The sequence below is a fragment of the Eurosta solidaginis genome, chromosome 5 (genome assembly GCF_040869045.1).
Source record: "Eurosta solidaginis isolate ZX-2024a chromosome 5, ASM4086904v1, whole genome shotgun sequence".
Lineage (NCBI taxonomy): Eukaryota > Metazoa > Arthropoda > Insecta > Diptera > Tephritidae > Eurosta > Eurosta solidaginis.
Genome location: NC_090323.1, coordinates 246433928 through 246454169, shown reverse-complemented (window position 1 = coordinate 246454169; position 20242 = coordinate 246433928). Strand labels below are relative to the sequence as shown.

General features: G+C 37.9%; 1 protein-coding gene across 4 annotated transcripts in view; it reads right to left on the bottom strand.

Annotated features, from left to right (window-relative positions):
• Positions 1–20242, bottom strand: part of Setx (Senataxin) — a 45652-nt gene that overhangs the window by 22447 nt on the left and 2963 nt on the right. For 3 of the 4 annotated variants that reach the window (XM_067789354.1, XM_067789355.1, XM_067789356.1), the window contains exons 3-7: positions 9491–9845; positions 8176–9430; positions 5453–5685; positions 3621–4518; positions 1622–1766 (exon numbers count right to left, since the gene is read on the bottom strand). In XM_067789354.1, the coding sequence (XP_067645455.1) occupies positions 1622–1766; positions 3621–4518; positions 5453–5685; positions 8176–9430; positions 9491–9845 (2886 nt within the window). Of the gene's footprint in view, positions 1–1165; positions 1547–1621; positions 1767–3620; positions 4519–5452; positions 5686–8175; positions 9431–9490; positions 9846–20242 lie in introns of those variants that run through there. The other variant, XM_067789357.1, reaches the window with a different exon arrangement.

Sequence of the window (20242 nt, the reverse complement as noted above, 5' to 3'; positions counted from 1 at the left end):
TCGGAGAAATTTGAAGCTTCCAGCTGTTAAAATGGGGTAGAAATTGCGAAAAGTTTCTTATCTGAACAATCGGTTGTATCAGATATATATTATATATACCACTGATCTTTATGATTTTTTCAGACAACAATATATGCTATATACGTAAGCATTCGTTGAAATTTGAAGCCTCTAGCTCTTAAAATAGGGCAGTAATTACGAAAAGTTTCTTATCTGAACAATCGGTTGTGGGGGACATGTACTATATATACGACCGATCTCATCAAATTTTTCAGGCAACAATATGTGCAATATACGAAATTATATGGTGAAGTTTGAAACTTCAATCTGTTAAATTGAGTAAGATATGACAAAAATCCTCTTTTTCTGAAAAATCGGTTGTATGGAGGATATATGCTATAGTGGTCCGATGCGGCCGGTTCCGACAAATGTCTAATCGGACACCCAAATACACCCGCTCACCAAATTTCATCAAGATATCTCAAAAATTGAGGGACTAGTTTGCATACAAACAGACAGACGGACAGACGGACATGGCTAAATCAACTCAGCTCTTCATCCTGATTATTTCGGTATACTTAATGGTGGGTCTAACTATTTTCCTTTAAGGACTTACAATTTTGGGTTTCGTGACGAAATTAATATACCATTTCATTTTCATGAAAGGTATAAAAAGGATGTTTTTTTAATCTTATTAGATTCGTTCGCGTGAGTGAAAATTCATAAAAACTTGAACAAAATGTTAAAAATCCTGTTCGATCAAAAAAAACTTTTGCAACAAGAGGGCGCAATTTTGCATTTCGCTTTGACGAGAAGTTGCAAAATTGTACCCGATAAATAGGTGTTCCGGTATCTCATAATTTTTTGCACAGTAAATTCAAAAAAAAGGTTTTTTCGTTTTGTATTGATAACTGAAAAACTAGTTTTTTATTGTTTTCCCATTTTGTGTGTTTTTTTGATTTGGTGGTTTTCTTATTTTGGTGTTTTTTTTTAACAAGTGGCACCATCGTCATAAGTACAAAGTAGAGAGCGCAGTGAGCGCAAAATTCTCTTTGAAATTTGCTCATGTATGGACAGTTGATCGCCGTTGAAATGACCTGTAAGATCAGTTGTGTTAACAGCAAAATCAGTTAGATTGATTAGGAATCTGTCAATTTTACAAAATTTTGTTAACTTAAGAGCGACAATTTCTCTTCTGTTGAAATGACTAAACTAATTTGTTCGCTTGACAAAGTTTAAGAATTAACCATAATTCGATCAATTTCACCGATTTCCGTTAAGTCAAGAACAACAGAACCGATTTGTTGATTTTACTAGCACCATTTCTTTCAGTGTACTGATATAGATACTCTCCAAAAGGTTTCGGGAGTCTTATCAAGGTTGATAGCCCTTTGCCGGAGAGCGACACAGTACGTTTTTGAAAATAGCACCATTAAGGTACCAGTCCAACTATTTCGAGAACGATTTGATACGACCACGTTGAACTCTCTGGGTCATCTCACCCCCTCCTTTTGTGAGGCCTTTCGCGCCACCAGAACCTCGCCTACTAAATATGAGTTTGAAACATTTATGTTTGTGATATCGATCCAAACACAACAAACAAAAAAATATGAAAACGTACCTTTGAAATCACCGTAGCGGGCAGTTGCTGTGTGTCACCAACAAGCACTAATGTGTTAATACCAAATTTCAAAGGCATTAATGTCCAAGGCTCCGTGCATTGTGTTGCCTCGTCAATAATGCAAATATCAAAATAATTGACATATCTGTAATGAAAAGAATATTGTGCATTAAATAATATGTAGAGGGCACTGAGTATTTGCCTCATTCAAAAAAAAAAAAAAAAAATACATGGTATATCACCCTCCGAACGAATTTGGGTCTAATTTCTCTTAAAATTTGGTTCGTGCTGATTTTAAATTTTTCATAAAAATTTTCGGAACGAGTCCTACATGGTTTATAAAGACCCGCACGGCATGGATTTTCGCTGGATTTTCGCTGAGAAGCTTTTCATGACAGAAATACACTCGGAGTGTTGGCCAAACCACTGCCGAGGGGCGACCCCGCTCAGAAAACTTTTTTCTGATTGAAAACCATCTTTCCAAAAATGTTTGTGTTGCTTTTCCCAGGACCTTTGGTGTCATCGACGAGCACGCCACCGCCACACCACGGTGGCACAAATTAATAAATGCCCTAAACCTTCTGAGAATGATTTTGGAAGTTAGAATTGCAAAATTTAGCATTGCAAAATACTTCAAAATACGAAAACCTCCCACTTACTAAGCGAAAAAATTCAGCTTAGCCTTTGCTAAACCCAGATTATATCTACAAATAGAATAAGCCACATTTACGAAAGCAGCGAATACCGGTCTCAGTATTTCATATTCAGAGCCGAATTAAGTTTTTGTTAACTTTTTACATGAAATCAATATGTAAATTATGCTCTGACGAGTTGAACAGGCTCAGGGGCCCTCACACTCTAAATGTCCGCTAAAAACGTTGTCGATATTTTTTTTTTTTTCAAAAAACTGTTATCGACAACGTTTTTAGCGAAGATTTTTAGGTCGTGAAAATTTTACAATCGAATGAAAATTTTTTTAGTAGGTCATAAAAAATCCTATCGAAAAATCGATGGCGCGATATCGGTTAATAAATCGACCCAGTCTTTGCAAGTTTAAGTAAACCATATATGTAATACTCCTATATAGCTACAAAAGGCTAGGTACATTCCCAAACATCAGAGTGCCGATATATTGCTGTTTAAACGTTTTTGTTTTTGTATTAAATAATCGCATGTACCTAAATTTAAATTTTTTCCTGTCACACTTATGCTGCTACAATCACAAAAATTTTATAGGCTGTCTTGTTTTGATTTCGAATTCAGAACACATTGCGAGCATTTTCTATTAGCAATATAGGAGTATTACATATATGAATGATGTATGATATCAAGAGGAAATATTACTATAAATTGTGTGAGTCCCATACTAGGGCTGTGAACTGCATCCGGATTTTTCAACTATCCGGTTAAACCGGATATTCGAATAACCGGATAGCTAAGCAAAAAATCCGGCTATCCGGATTCATAAATGGAAAATCGGGATATCCGCTGTTCGGCTATCCGGATACGTAAACGGGAAATCCGGATATCCGTATGTCCGGATACCGGAATATAAAAGTTGAATATCCGCATATCAGAACTGAACGAAGCAAACATCGAAAAATTATTCACAAAATATGTTTGTAGATTATTAAATTAACGTCAAAAATTAAAAGCAACAATATTACAACCAAGTGAAAATAAGAACAGTGCCATTTGTTTATATTATGAAAAAACGCTGTTAATTAAATTAAATGCCCCACGAATTTATTGTTATTAATGTTAAATAAACATATATGGTACATCAATTTGTTGCTTGCACTGGATATCCAAAAATACGATTATTAACCGGATCTTCATAAATCCGGATATCCGGATAGTTTCACATACGAATATTAATCGGATATCCATGCCGTCCGGATTTTATCCGTGTCAACGAATATCCGGATATTCGAATATGCGGATAGTCCCAGCGCTAGTACATACATATAAGCTTCTAAATTTTTCGTTCTATACATACTGTGATAGTTTAACGCAGCTAGATAGAGTCGTGCATACAACATTGGCATGCATTAAATGCCAATTATATAGGCTACGTTCATCCTCTGGCCTCAAAGTTCCATTCACTATATTTCTCATCAATTGAACCTGTCGAATTTTTTCAAGCAATTGCTCTTCTTGCACTGTTCCTTTAATACTATTAAGATTCATATGTTCTATATCAGCTTCAAGACTAATAATTTCATTACGCAAATATTCCTTTATGTCGATTATGTTGTCTAGTTGAAGATTTGAACAAGCCATTTTTAGTTTCCGTATTTGATTGCGTTCTATTATCTTTGGTAAAGTTGCATGCTGTACTTTGGGACTTATACGTTCTAACAAACCAAATCGTATTAATCTAAACATATTATCTGGCACTTTCTTTTGGCTCATATTAAATAGTTTTTCAGCAATAGCATCAACAGCCGCGTTACTTTGTGCACATATCAGTACTTTTTGGTCAAGAATGCGCACTTCATTCCCATACAGTAGTTGATGTACCAAATTTGCAATGACACAAGATTTGCCCGTACCAGGTGGGCCTTGTATTAGTGCTATATTTGGTGTTGGCTCAATTGCACGCCTATAAATATTCATTAAAACCTCTTTTTGTCGTTCATTTAAGTCGTCGAAACCGCAATATTGTATACTGCGTTTCGGGAACGGTTTTAACTTAAATAATTCCATGGGATCAATGATTTGTTTAGTTAATGGTGATTGTTCTAGTTGATAAATTGCATTGAATGCGCCAAACTCGACTCGTACAATATCTATCATTGGACGAACTGTTATCGTCTTACAAAGATTGGCCCGCAGCTCTTCCAAATTTAAATCTTTTGCTAACACTTCGTACACAATGGTAGTTGTTGAAATACCTATATAAATAAACAAAATTTATTAAAAACGACTCCATGTTAGTTTAATTCACAAAGGCACCAACAAACAGATTTTACGGAATTGCGTTTTCACTGATTGAGGTGTGATATATTGAAATACAACCTTGCTAAAACTTTTAAGGTTTTTTACCAAAATCATAGGGCTGTTGTAGTATTGCTTGGAATACACCTCACTTCGAATGCTCTTAATGATACAAATATACATACACATAAACGTTCATATTTTACTGACCCAGATAACCACTTGAGTTCATTTGCATTTGCCAAACCGTCCAATATATCGATTAGTCACACCAAACAACTTATGTGCGGATCATATTGACAATATGTAGTTCAGTATCAGTTAATTCGTGTTTTTACATATTTCATGGGTCTCAGCTGAAACGCCGATGTGTAGCGTAAAATTATTATTCCTTTTATTAAAGAAATGCATTTCAATTTATATAAAAGTTCTTAACCTACACGTACATAATTACATTAATGCTTATAAATAAAAAAAAATAAAAAATAAAAATTACATGATTTCATACTAAATAATTGTTTGTCAGCATATTATTGTAGTGACCTACATATTGTCAATATGATCCGCACATAAGTTGGTTGGTGTGACTAATCGATATATTGGACGGTTTGGCAAATGCAAATGAACTCAAGTGGTTATCTGGGTCAGTAAAATATGAATGTTTGTGTGTATGTATATTTGTATCATTAAAAGCATTCGAAGTGAGGTGTATTCCAAGCAACACTACACTGTGCCACTTTTGAAAAGCTACATCTGCATACAGTGAATGAGAAAAGTAAATGTTTTTTGCCTCTCCTGTAAAATTTCAAATTTGGTTAGCTATGGCCAATGTGAATAAAGCTAACGTTATTCAGTTTTACTTTGTTCGATAAGTTTTTCATATATCTGTACCTATTCGTTTTGATGACATATAAGCAAATGTTGTAAATCTTCCCCATTCCAAAACAACTAGTTCACATTTGGTATCTGAGATTTTCGCAGAGCCATAACGCGCCATAATTATAAAGCGATCCATATATGGTGTAACCTGATCAGCATTTACATTAAATGTCTTAGTTTTTATTCTTTGTTTTTCGCGCTCTAGTACACTTATGAACTCTAATTTCATCAACGGTATAACAATACTGAAAAAAGTATATAAAATTTGACTTATGATATTAAGGTTTAATAGAACGGTGCACAGTCATTAAACTCAGGATGAAATAAAGAACCATATAAAAAAAAAGTTAAGGGAAAAAAGGGCTGAAATGCAAATTTGATTTTAATTGAGAGTCATCGCTCAGTTATCTTCAATTAAAGGCCGGTTAGTGTTAACCGGATATGAAACAAGTAAGGAAGGCTAAGTTCGGGTGTAACCGAACATTACATACTCAGCTGAGAGCTTTGGAGACAAAATAAGGGAAAATAACCATATAGGAAAATGAACCTAGGGTAACCCTGGAATGTGTTTGTATGACATGGGTATCAAATGAAAGGTATTAAAAGAGTATTTTAGAAGGAAGTGGGCCATAGTTCTATAGGTGGACGCCTTTTCGAGATATCGCCATAAAGGTGGACCAGAGGTGACTCTAGAATGTGTTTGTACGATATGGGTATCAAATTAAAGGTATTAATGACGGTTTTAAAAGGGAGTGGCCCTTAGTTGTATATGTGAAGGCGTTTTCGAGATACGGGCCAAAATGTGGACCAGGGTGACCCAGAACATCATCTGTCGGGTACCACTAATTTATTTATATATGTAATAGCACAAACAGTATTCCTGCCATGATTCCAAGGGCTTTCGATTTCGCCCTGCAGAACTTTTCATTTTCTTCTACTTAATATGGTAGGTGTCACACCCATTTTACAAAGTTTTTTCCAAAGTTATATTTCGCGTCAATAAACAAATCCAATTACCATGTTTAATCCCTTTTTTCGTGTTTGGTATAGAATTATGGCATTTTTTTCATTTTTCGAAATTTTCGATATCGAAAAAGTGGGCGTGGTCATAGTCGGATTTCGCCCATTTTTAATACCAATATAAAGTGAGGTGAGGTAAGTACGTGAACAAAGTTTAGTAAAAATATATCGATTTTTGCTAAAGTTATCGTGTTAACGGCCGAGCGGAAGGCCGGACGGTCGACTGTGTATAAAAACTGGGCGTGGCTTCAACTGATTTCGCCCATTTTCACAGAAAACAATTATCGTCGTAGAAGCTATGCCCTTACCAAATTTCACAAGGATTGGTAAATTTTTGTTCGACTTATGGCATTAAAAGTATTCTAGACAAATTAAATGAAAAAGGGCGGAGCCACGCCCATTTTGAAATTTTCTTTTATTTTTGTATTTTGTTGCTCCATATCATTACTCGAGTTTTGAATGTTGACATAATTTACTTATATACTGTAAAGATATTCAATTTTTTGTTAAAATTTGACTTAAACAATTTTTTTTTTAAAGTGGGCGTGTTCGTCATCCGATTTTGCTAATTTTTATTTAGCACACATATAGTAGTAGGAGTAACGTTTCTGCCAAATTCTATCACGATATCTTCAACGACTGCCAAATTACAGCTTGAAAAACTTTTAAATTACCTTCTTTTAAAAGTGGGCGGTGCTACGCCCATTTTCCAAAATTTTACTGATTTTCTATTCTGCGCCATAAGGTCAACCCCTCCACCGAGTTTCATCGCTTTATCTGTCTTGGGTAATGAATTATCGCACTTTTTCGGTTTTTGGAAATTTTCGATATCGAAAAAGTGGGCGTGGTTATCGTCCGATTTGGTTCATTTTAAATCGCGATCTAAGATGAGTGTCCCGGAACTAACATACCAAATTTCATTCATATATCTCAAAATTTACTCAAGTTATCGTGTTTATGGACGGACGGACAGACATGGCTAAATGAATTTCTTTTTTCGCCCAGATCATTCTGTTATATAGAAGTCTATATCTATCTCGATTAGTTTATGCCGTTACGGATTACCGTTATGCGACAAAATTAATATACTCTGTGAGCTCTGCTTTTCCTCCATTTGGAAGTATGGTGCTTTACATTTTTTTTTTTTACAAATTTCGAATTGAAGTCAATTGATATTAAGATGTTAATATCAAGGCATTGATTCACTGTGAATGGATTTAATTACTGAAAATCGAATAAAATAAAAATTATTCATTCGGGATTTATTGTGACTTTTAAATATATAAGGCATATGCAAGTTTTCAATTTCTAGCCTCAATTTCCGAGATTAAATCCTAATATGACTGGATGGATTACCAAAGAAAATCCTTGAAGAGATGTATATTAAAAATTAAATCCGATAAAAAATGCATAAATAAATTATAAAAAATACACGCTTCCAATCAGACGAATTGTACAGAGGTTTCCCTCAAGCTAGCTCTAAAATTACAAATGTTGATCAAACGCCGCTTTTCAAAAAGATATAACGGGCGAAAATTTAGCATGGTCATATAACCACACCAGCTAGGTTTAGTTTTGAATACTTAGACCCAAAAAAAAAAAAAACAGATATGCTTTTAGACTTCCGATATGTGTCTAATTCTTTGACTCTGAGTTTAAGTTCAAAGTACCGCACAATAACAAGAAATATTTTGACTGGAAATTAACAATTATACCTTTTATAGTGATTAAATGTGCTAAATTGAATTGGCATTGGTAATAAAATATCACTAGCAGCATCTACTTGAGCATTTCGATTTACCAGCCATTCATTGCTCCAACCCAGTATTTGTGATATTATTTCAGGTGTTTTATCAACCATAGCATACGTCAAACGAACCAAATGAGCTCGATCTGAACATGTTGGGCTAGGTAGAATATCTTTACAATCAACTCGCTTGTTGGCGCCATTTATACGTTCAATATAATGCACAATGGGTATTTCATTAAATCGCACTTTCTTCTTTTGACGTTCGTTGTCAGCGTTGCGATGTTTCACATCAATTAGGCAAGATCGATTGCTGGCAAGATTTTCCAATAGTTCTTGATTTTTGCGAGATTCAATAAAATTTTTTTGCATAGAAGCAAATGAAATTTTGTTAGTTCGACGTGCTGGAGCATTCGGCCCTCTTGTTTCTGACGCTGTTTTACCATCCATAGAGGATGATCTCGAAAGCGATTTACCATTATTGCTATTACTAGGAAATCGACGATTAACCTGATCAACTTTAGTCAAGTCTTGAGCAAAAGCGTCTAAAGAAATTTTACTATTTGTCTTAGATATCGATGCTGTCACATTCGTGGGTATATCCTTTTGTATTTTCGTAGTATCGGTTGAAGGCCTCTTAGTTTTGGGTATCCTGTATACACTTGAAGGCTTCTTAGTTGACTCCATATCCTCTGCGAGAAGAGCGCCACGATTCATAGCAGTGACTTTCACTTTCGCCTTTTTCTTTTCAGCAGCTTCACGCTCAGGCGTATGTTTACGTTTTAATATATTGTTTGTAGACTCTGCTGCTTGTTTATCAGCGAGCTCTTTCAGCCGTTCTTTACGTGATTCTTTGATTTTTCGTTTCTTTTCGTTCTCCCTGCGCCTCTCGTCGATAGGCTTTTCAAGCCACTTCTTTTTTAATTCTTCCCGATACCGTTCGTCTTTTATTTGTGCACTAACAGCACTAGCTTTCTTGCGCACGTCCGTCGTAGTGGCGGCATGTATACGTGTCTCTGCAGAAACACCTCTGTGTTTACCCTTATGCTTAGGCAAACTTGGTGCGTCTATAACCGAAGGTGGGTGATGTAAACGTTTAACTGGTTTTATAAGCTCTTTTTTACTTCTGCTCTCTTGTTCATTTGAAGTGCTTTCTTTGTTATCGGAGCTTGTATGCCTTTCGTGATTAGTTGATATTTTTTTACTAATAGTAGACTTTTCTCCTAAAACATAATTTCATTTATTAAGAATTCTATAGTGTTTTATCATATTTATATTCAAACCTTTCTCATGATCAATCAATTCACTAGAAGGCTTTCTTGCGAGTGCTGCTATCCTAGAAGTTTCGTTTAGCTCCGATTTGTCTTCTTTGTGTTTCGACAATGTTTCTCTTGTTCCGGAATCATAGCCGGTATCAGTGTCATTTGAAATTAGGCCAGCTTCGGATGTCGACTTCAAAATAGGGTTTTCCTCACCAGTTTTTTGCGCCAATGTCGCAATTACGTCATCTACAAGAGCTTCGTTAAAAAAATCATCAAGGTCGTCACTGGTACCGACATGACCTAGTACATCCTCTTCTTCGTTGTCTTCGTCGTTTTTGTCTAAATCATTATTTCTGTCATTTGGCAAATCAAATACCTGTAAAGAAAATTTTGATTGCAATCACAGAATATAACAAATATTGCAATTAAATTAGATTGTAAAAATTACAATCTAAAATCACTTCTGTTTTGCTAACAAGCAGTGATTGTATAATAATTAAAATCTACATTCATTAGAATGTAGTATGTGATTGCAAACACTTTCCCAAAACAACTATTGATTGCTCGGCTGCAATTATTGGTTTGTACAAAAATTTTTTCATTGTATTTTGTAACATTTATTTCAATGAATACGGGCCCAACACGGAGGTAATGGCACCGTGGTTCTAAGGTGTAAAGAGACGCAGATTTTCCTTCAAATAGCTATTGGCCTTCAATAGTAAAATTTTTTCGAAAACCAGAGAGCAGACCTGTTAAATAATAATTACTAATGGTAATGATTAGCCGTTCCATTTATTATTTTCTTTAAACGCCATTTAAAGATTACTTGCCATTATTTTCCATTTTAAATTATTACTTTTCAATTGATTAAAAAAATAATCAAAAACAAATCATGATCTTTTACTATTATTGAAAAAAAACATCAAAAAAAATCTAAATAATCAAAAATCAAAAAATAAACAAAAGTAATTGATTATTTTTGATTTTTTTTAAATTTTTTTTTTTTTGATTATTTTTGATTATTCTTCCGCTTTGTTGAAAGAAAAATTCTCGTTTGTTGCATGCACGGGATAATTTCTACATATAAGTACATTTTAGGATGGAATAGTAAATCGTAAGCGCTTATCGAGGCGAATATATACATGCAACATATAGGGCGAATGGTATATGAGCGTTGATCTAAACATATTCTCCGGTAAGTATATATACTCATTATATAAAATAATAACGATCCTCTATGGTTTCATCCTTAAGTCAAGCCAAATTTTGTTTTGTATCCAAAATTAATATATCCGTTATTTTGGATTAAGTTATGGCTATGCACTGATGGTTTTGTAATCAAAGTTTAAATCAAGTTTATCAGAAATAAGCATTTTTTTCGTTTATATCTTTTGAACGACTCAAAATTTTTGTTTTCCGCCTTCGGATTATTAATACTGAGGTTAAGCCAAGTCTTTTAGGACACTTGTTAGCAGTCGACCCCTGTTGTAGACTTTTGCAATGTATATATGGGGTATTCCATCCCATTTCGACCAATTTTGAACCCGACCCCTTTAGAATTGGCTGAAAGTTTTTCTTCTTTTTCTAGCTTACGAAAGACGTTTTTCAGAAGTTTTCCAAATTTTTTCATCCAACTCAAAAAAAGTTATGAATTTTCAAAAAAACACCGTTTTTGTTTTCAAAATGCTATAACTTTTTCAAAAATTGACCGGTTGGGATATTTTTTTTTAAATTTGTTTTTAAATGTACTTTTTCTATAGACACTATAAATTGCAGGGATGCACCTTAACGTTAAGCTAAACGTTTATCAAAAAATTTCAACCGTTTCCGTTGAAACACTTCGAAATATTATCGATAAAGAAATTATCAAGATAAATTGTATCTCGTTTTTAACCGGAACGAAAAGCTTTCGTTAACGTTAAAAACGTTAACAAAAACGTGATACTTTATGTTTGAATTGTGCTGGCAATTCTATAGCCATGGTGAAGCCGTAAGGTGGTAACAGCGAGCGGCCATACACACAAACTCCATGTAATTTGTTTGTGTAATTCGTTGGTGGTAATGTCAAAAATACTCTGACAAATTTTCGTACTGCCAAAATTCATGAGAAAAGTTGCATTCAGCTTGGCTAATGCTTTCACCTTTAATGACTCCGCCATCAATCAGCTTTGCCAGCATAGTATGAAATTAATAATCAACATAAACGATTTGATTTCGTTTTAATATGGCAGAAAACGAAACAAAATCATTTCGTTAATTTGACGTTCTTAACGTTAATAAACGAAACAAAGTAATTTCGTTTCGTTTATTAACGTTAATTATCGTAACGAAATGATATCGGTTCGTTGGTTAAGAATGCCTGATAAATTGTAGGTGGGTATGTATGTACCCATATGCCTAGATAAGCGCTCACGATATACCGTTCTATACACCGATGTACGTGTATGTACAAAATAATCAGTGCATAGCCATAACGCAATCCAAAATAGTGGTTATATTTATTTTGGATATAACAAAATTGGCTAGACTTAAGGATGAAGCCATAAAGGATCGCTGTTAAATGAAAGCTTTGGGACGGCAACCTATAAATCGAGACATATTGTCTGGGCAATTAAAAAACCTAGTTTTCGATCCCACATTATTTTATATAATGAGTGTAGTAAAATATGCACATGTGTGTATACTTACCGGAATATGTTTAGATCAACGCTCATATACCATTCGCCCTATATGTTACATGTATATATTCGCCTCGATAAGCGCTTACGATTTACTATTGCATCCTAAAATGTACTTATATGTAGAAATTATCCCGTGCATGGAACAAACGAGAATTTTTCTTTCAACAAAGCGGAAAAGTAATAAAAAAAATCAAAAAAAAAATTTTAAAAATCAAAATTAATCGAAAAAATAATTTTTTTTTTATTTTTTTCTAATGGTAATCAATTAGTAATTGCTTTTTTCGGAAAACAATTGAAATAATCATTGGCCATTAAAATAGGCATCTAATTAATTGATTATTAATGCTAATTCAAATTTAACCGGTCTGCCAGAGAGTTAACTACGTATTTCAAAGTTCCAAATTATTGCATATTTGCTGATTGCAATCATAGTAATTGATTGCGTCTCTAAATTTATTGTCAGGTCGTATCCAATCCATGATTGTTATGTAATTGTAAATTGTTATATTTATAACAAAAAAAGCAATCTATGTGGTGATCATCGACAAAAACATAGCATGCCGCCCGTCACCATCACCCTCAAAGAGTTTAAAGAAGCCATTAAAAGGGCCAAGCCATCTAAATCAATAGGCCCATGGGTACAGCTATGCCAATGCTGAAACACCTTGGCAATGAGGGAGTAAGCTACCTGACGCACATTCCAACCTTTCGTTGAAGTTCTTTGTCATTCCCGAATCCTGTAAAACTCGCTAACGAATGTAAGTATTATCGCCGGATATCACTCCTTTCGCCAGTAGCAAACTCTGGAAACCGCCCTGCTCCCTCATTTCATTACGAATCTTCGCTTCCCATGGCAGTCGGTTCTATGTACCGGAGCGACTCGGGATTTTTCCCGACCAAGGACTGTCATTTCAGTGTGACCCCATCTAATTTGTTTCGTCCCTCCCACAAATTGTCATCCTCCCAGCAGCTCCTTGCAGCAGGACTGCTCCATATTCTCTTACTCCGGGAAGGCATCGCATCCAATCCGGGTCCGTCTCCTGCCTTGGGTGGTGCCACTTTCCTAGATGTTCTGGTCTCCGCGACGGCAACCCCCCGACGGGTTTCATCGCGCCATGTTGCCAGGTCGCAAACATAAATCATCCGGGTACCCCAATGCTTGCCCAAGGACGCCCAGTCCCAGGGCCACAACAGCAATTGCGTCCTGGCCTTCCACAACCCAGGCGTAGTCACCCGTCACTTACCCCCAGAGTGGCGACGTCTCCCCTTATGTACTTCAGAATTCTGCAGTTAAACTGTAATGGACTAACTGGGAAGATTACGGAGATAGTCGATTTCATGAAGCGGCACAACATCCGCATTGCTGCGATTCAAGAGACTAAACTCACAGCAAGATCTGCATTGCAGACCTGCTCTGGGTATAATGTCCACAGGAAAGACCGCGAGAGCGGAAATGGAGGCGGTCTCGCGTTTATCATACACCACTCTGTGCAATGTTATACATATATTTGATCCTGGCATCGACCGCAGGGACAATGTTTTAGAACGTCAACGCCTATCTGTCCGGTCAGGCGATGCAAGTCTAGAAATCATCAACATCTACATCCCTCCTGCCACCTGTTGCCCCAGTGGATACCGCCCTAATATCAGGGCCTTACTCACTGGCAACAATCGCATTATCTTAGGCGATTTCAATGCCCATCATGATCTACGGCATTCAAACTTGCGGGCGGACAGTAGGGGTGAGATGTTGGCGGATCAAATAGAAGAAACGACGTTCTGCACAATAAACGGAGACGCCCCCACACGTATGGTAGGAAGCTGTCACAGCTCGCCAGATATCTCAATCGTGAGCGCAGAACTCGTAAACTGCGTCAACTGGCAGCCGATGGTAACATTGGCATCCGACCACCTGCCCATACTTATTTCGCTTGAGCGTACCGCCGACTTCATCGTCACTGAAAAACGCACTTTCATAAACTTCAAAAAAGGAAAGTGGGAAGAATATAAATCCTTTACAGACAGCCGCTTTGCTGCCCTCCCTATCCCGACTGATGCCCGCCAAGGGGAGCGTGCCTTCCGTAAGGTCATTAAATCCGCCTCGGCACATTTCATTCCCGCCGGGAGAATTCCCGAAATCCGGCCCACTTCCCGACGGAGGCCGCAAACTTAGCGAGAGAACGTGACCTTATAAGACAGTTTGATCCAGGCGACCCCCAAACAAGGGATATAAACCAACGCATCAGATTGCTTGTGGATGAACACAAGCGGGCGAAATGGGAGGAGCACCTAAGGGGTTGTAACCTCTCTACCGGTGTGGGTAAACTTTGGTCCACCGTAAAGTCTTTATCGAATCCGACTAAGCACAAAGACAAAGTTTCCATCGCCTTTGGCGACAAAGTGCTATCGGACGCGAAAAAATGCGCGAGCGCTTTCTGCCGACAATATATAATGCATCCTACGGTCGACAAAGATAGACGGAGAGCCAATAGACACGCACGTAAACACAAATTCAGCGCGTCACCAATCACCATCACCGCTAAAGAGGTTGAGGACGCCATTGGTCGTGCTAAACCATCCAAAGCAGTGGGCCCAGACGGCATAGCCATGCCGATGCTTAAAAGCCTAGGGAAAGAGGGTTTCAAATATTTAGCGCATGTCTCCAACCTGTCTCTTTCCACCTTTGTCATACCTGAGAAATGGAAAATGGCCAAGGTGGTCCCGCTACTAAAGCCTGGGAAACCAACTAACATAGGTGAGCCGTATCGTCCGATATCTCTCCTATCGCCAGTGTTAAAGACGCTTGAAGCCATTTTGCTCCCTTATTTCCAAGCAAATTTGCAGCTAGCTCCTCATCAGCATGGCTTCAGAAAACTCCATAGCACTACCACCGCGCTAAATGCCATTAGCACCCAGATAAATTGCGGTTTAAATCAATACCCCCACCATAGAACAGTACTCGTAGCGCTAGACCTATCAAAAGCTTTTGATACGGTCAACCATGGCTCGTTACTGCAAGACCTGGAAGGGTCTACCCTTCCCCCATGTCTTAAAAGGTGGACCGCAAATTATCTGGGTGGTCGGCAGGCATCGGTGCAATTTAGAAACGAAACATCAAAACCAAGGAGAATTAAACAAGGGGTGCCACAGGGTGGTGTCCTATCCCCACTTTTGTTTAATTTCTACATATCTAAGCCAAAAGATCGATGCGCTATGCAATAAAATAAACGGCTACCTCCCTGATCTCTCCAGTTTTTATCACCGGCTAAATCTTCCGCGACCTTATTTACAGCATGGACGTCCCAAATGTCGACCATTTTGAACATCCACGTCGATGGCACTACGCTACCGACTGTCCTACACCCCAAAATCTTGGGTATGACGTTTGATCAGGATCTACATTTTGGTGAGCACGCAGCCGCAATTGTTCCGAGAATTCAGAGCCGTAACAAAATCCTCAAATCCCTCGCTGGCAGTACTTGGGGAAAAGATAAAGATACGCTCATGACTACATACAAAGCAATTAGCCAGCCGATTACGTGCTACGCGTCACCCATATGGTCGCCAAGCCTAAAAATCACCCACTGGAAGAAACTACAGGCCTGCCAAAATACTGCTCTCAGAATCGCCACGGGCTGTCTTCTTATGTCCCCAGAACACCATCTGCATAATGAGGCGAGAATACTCCCCATCAAGCAGAGAAATGAGATACTGACCAAACAGTTCCTGTTGAATACCCAGAAACCTGGGCATCCCAACAGACATCTGATTGATGAACCAGCACCGCCTAGGGGCTTAAGGAGTCATCTCCGTAAGCATTTTGAGGAAATACGGCACCTGAGAACCCAGCCGTATGAAGTGAAAAAACACAAGCAGGTCCTTGGTGAACTCCATAAACAGACGTCGGACCTTTATGCCGGGAATTGCCCGGTGAATCCAGTACTTAACGAAAATTATCCAAAACTCGCGGAAGAGGAACGCATACTCCCCAGGGAAACGCGTGTCACTCTTGCTCAACTTCGTTCTGGATACTGTAACAGGTTAAACTCTTACGTATCCAGAATCACCCCGACATACAAAATGTATGCCCCGCTTGCAATGTGTCCCCACATGACACCAACCATCTCTTCAATTGTAATTTGGAACCAACGCCTCTAACACCCCTTTCCTTATGGTCCACCCCTGTTGAAACGGCAAGTTTCCTTGGACTCCCGTTAGAGGATATTGATGACAATTTGTGATTGATCGCGGCTATTAGGTGGGTCGAGCATTGCTACAACAACAACAACAACACGAATCTTAGTTCGCCACCCAACCAGCGAGGGTTCCGCAAAATGAATAGCACTATCCCCGCAAAACCAGCGAAATTCTCTTCATAGGACGGTGCACCTGGCACTTGATCTGTCAAAAGCTTTTGACATAGTCTAAATTCGAAATTATATCTAAAGTACCAACCCGCAATAAAATCCTCAAGAGCCTTGCCGGCAGTACGAAATGCTGAACAGACAGTTTTTACTAAATTATCACAAACCTGGACATGCCATCCCCGACTACAAGAGGGATAAGGAAACCTCTCCGTAAGCACTATGTAGAGATCAGGCCCCTGCCTACGCAACCGTTTGATCCAGACAAGCATAAGGAAAGAATCGGTGAACACCTTTGCTAGGTAGCGCCCGGTGAATCCCGTTATCAATAAACCTTATCCTTTGCAGAAAAAGAAAGCAAACCATCAAGGGAGACACGCCCCATCCATAGGTGGAAATTGTCATCAATATCCTCTAACGGGAGTTCAAGGAAACTTGCAGTTTTAACAGGGGTGACCCAGAGTGAGAGGGGCGTTTGAAGCTTTGGTTCAACATTGCAGTTAAGGAGATAGTTGGTGTAAAGTGGGGTGGTTGGTGTCGGTGGGGCCTCTTCAATTAGATGTCTGTTGGGATGGCCAGGTTTCTGTGGACGTTATTTCCCAAGAAAGGAAAAAGACCCTGCTGGCGTTATCTTACAGCACCGCACATAACATGAGGATGACAATTGTAAACTCATTGCATATGGCCTTACCGTGGAGTTCAGCCTTCCCATGAGAGGTAATTTGCCAAGGTACCAATACGGAAACGCTTTTGAAAAATTACATATCCTCGCTCCAAAACGAAAATGCTACTTACTTAGGACCTCCATATAATAATTGCAATCGAACAGTTTCGCTAAAATCGAGAAAATGTAATCAAAAGAAGTATTTTCTTAGTACAAATACAAATTGTTTAGTTAAATTTTTATTAAGTTGGACCAATTTTCTTTAAACTTTTCAGGAGTAGGACTTTATCAAAATCCGAAAACAATGTATGTCCACTTATTGCGTTTTGATATGTAACTCATTAAAAAGTGGGTCTAGCGGTAAACGACGATAAGACAAAGTACTTTCTGTCATCCAAGAAAGAATCGGCGCATTCAGCCTTGGCAGCCACGTCACTGTTGACTAATATAAATTTGAGACTGTAAAGGATTTCGTCTACCTATTTGGGAACCAGCATTAACAGCAAAAATATTGCCAGCTTAGAAATCAGTCGGAGAGTTACTCTTGCCAACAAGTGCTACTTTGGACTGAGTAGGCAATTGAAAAGTAAAGTTCTCGACGAACAAAAAGCATGCTCTTCAAGTCGCTCATCATACCTGTTCTGATGTATGGCTCGGAATCATGGACGGTGTCGAGAGATGAGATGGTTTTTGGAGTGTTAGAGACGAAAGTTCCCCGGAAGATTTACGGTCCTGTCCGTGATACCGACAGCGAAGACACTCCGGCCAAGAAAGTATTTCAGTCGACACTGCAGTTTGGAAGCAGAGGAAGGGGGAGACCTCCACTGACCTTCCTTGCTTCTCCCAATTGACGTCAGTCATCGCGAAACAGGGATAACTGGCGTGAATTGTTACGAAACGGCCAAAATCTCTTGGGCGGTAAAGCGCCAAAGTCCACGTCACGGCGGAAGGACTTGTAAAATAATTTCCCTGAGGACGGTTACCGTAGTGTAACCGAAATATATCGGAAGGAAAAAAACCTATGTTGTTTCATTTATTAGAAAGACCTTGAGCCAGCAGAAACGCCAAATATATATTGTGACGAATATTAGCAACACTAAGGGATACTATCATCTCTAAGCCGATACTAAGCAGTCATTTGTATGTACCACGGTTGCCACTTTTGGTCCATTTGGACCAAAAATGGTCCCTTCCAACACCATTTGGTCCGCTGATCCATTTTTTTCAATTTTGGTCCTTTTTAGGCAGTAGCTACGATTTTGGTACTCTTATTTTTTTACTGAGGTAAACTGCACTGCTCACAACATTTGGCACACTTTCATTAACCCACATATAATTGTCGATTTACTTCCATGGTATTCTTACCACAAAAATTACAAAGCCAATAAAATACAGTGGAACACCTCGGAGATAATTACGGGATTTTAGGCAAAACACATTTCACGGGCATATCAGAGTTTTTTTAAGTTGCTTCAAAGATTTTTTTCACTAGTCGAGCTAAACAATTTTTTTTCAAATGCACATGTGCCGCTAAGAAACTTGGTAGGGTTTGCCACTGACGGAGCTATTACAAGGGCCGTCGAGTTAAATAAATTGAAAACTAAGTAGAAGAATAAGGGGGAAAATTAAGCTTCTACATATAATAATAGCATTAACAAAACTGCTTCGAAGAATTGCTTGGTTTCATTTATGATTTATTGAGTTTGCCACAGAGTTTGGCAAAACCAGAACGCAAATTTTTGAACCGTTTCTTACTACAACGTAACTGCGCTATACATTTTATTTCATTGCAATGACCAACATAATGCTGGAACTAAGAGCTTTGTCAACAACATTAGATTCGAAATGTTTGGTTGGTAAAAGGCATAGACTTATCCTAGAAATGTGAAAAGGTAATATATAAAAGTACACTTTATTTTTGTTTGTGCAGTTTGAATTAAAGCAAAGTCTTCGATTCGCTATTTTTAGTAAAATTTTGTATAGGAAACCATGGATTCATCCTAAAATTTTATATTTTAAAACGAATACGTCACTCTTGTGAATTGTCGAACTGATTGTGTCTCAATAAAATAAAACACAAAATTTGGTCCTTTTTCTTGAGATTTGGTCCTTTTTTTCGATGAATTTTGGTCCTAAATGAAAACATGGTGTGGCAACCGTGGTATGTACATAAACAAATCAATCATTATGCCTACACATATGTACATCCAAGCAGCGGAGAGATACGCACAAACACATGCATATATCTGAGCTACTCACAAAAGTATGCAATCATCGGTGGAAGTATTACTCACATATGTATACACGCGCATATGAGAGGCTATAAATGTGCATCTGTAGTTTATAGCTGGTAACTAAGTAGTAAATTCTAGAAGAAGAAATGCCTAGAAGTATGCGAACGAGACAGGAGAGAGTATAAAAAGGAGCGAAAGCTGAGTAAACAGCAATCAGTTTGATTTAAGGACGCTATCAGTTGCGAAGTATAAGTGTTATTGTGAAGTATTTTCAAAGTAGTCTAATAAAGACCACTTTGCATATTGAATATTGGAGTTATTTATTCAACAGTTTAGCGATACGAACGTTAGTAGAAGGTGTAAAATAAGTGGAGTTTCACTAAATACGTAACAATATATTTTAAATATATTAGCCTAATAATTGAAGTTTACCCTATAACTTTTCAAATTAGCTTAACTCTTGCAATGTCCTAGAAATAAGTTGAAGAATTGAACTATCTAAATCGACAAAACTTCCTACGCCGATGACTGCACAATAATGGCCACAGGCCCAGGTCCACAGATCGATGAGCTTGGCAACAGAATTAACGGCTACCTCACTGATCTCTCCAGTTTTTTCGCCTCGCCAAACCTGGCATTATCACCGACTAAATCCTCCGCAACCTTATTTACAACATGGACGTCCCAATGTCGACCATTTTGAACATCCACGTCGATGGCACTACGCTACCGACCGTCCTACACCCCAAAATCTTGGGTGTGACGTTTGATCAGGATCTACATTTTGGTGAGCATGCAGCCGCAATTGTACCGAAAATCCAGAGCCGTAA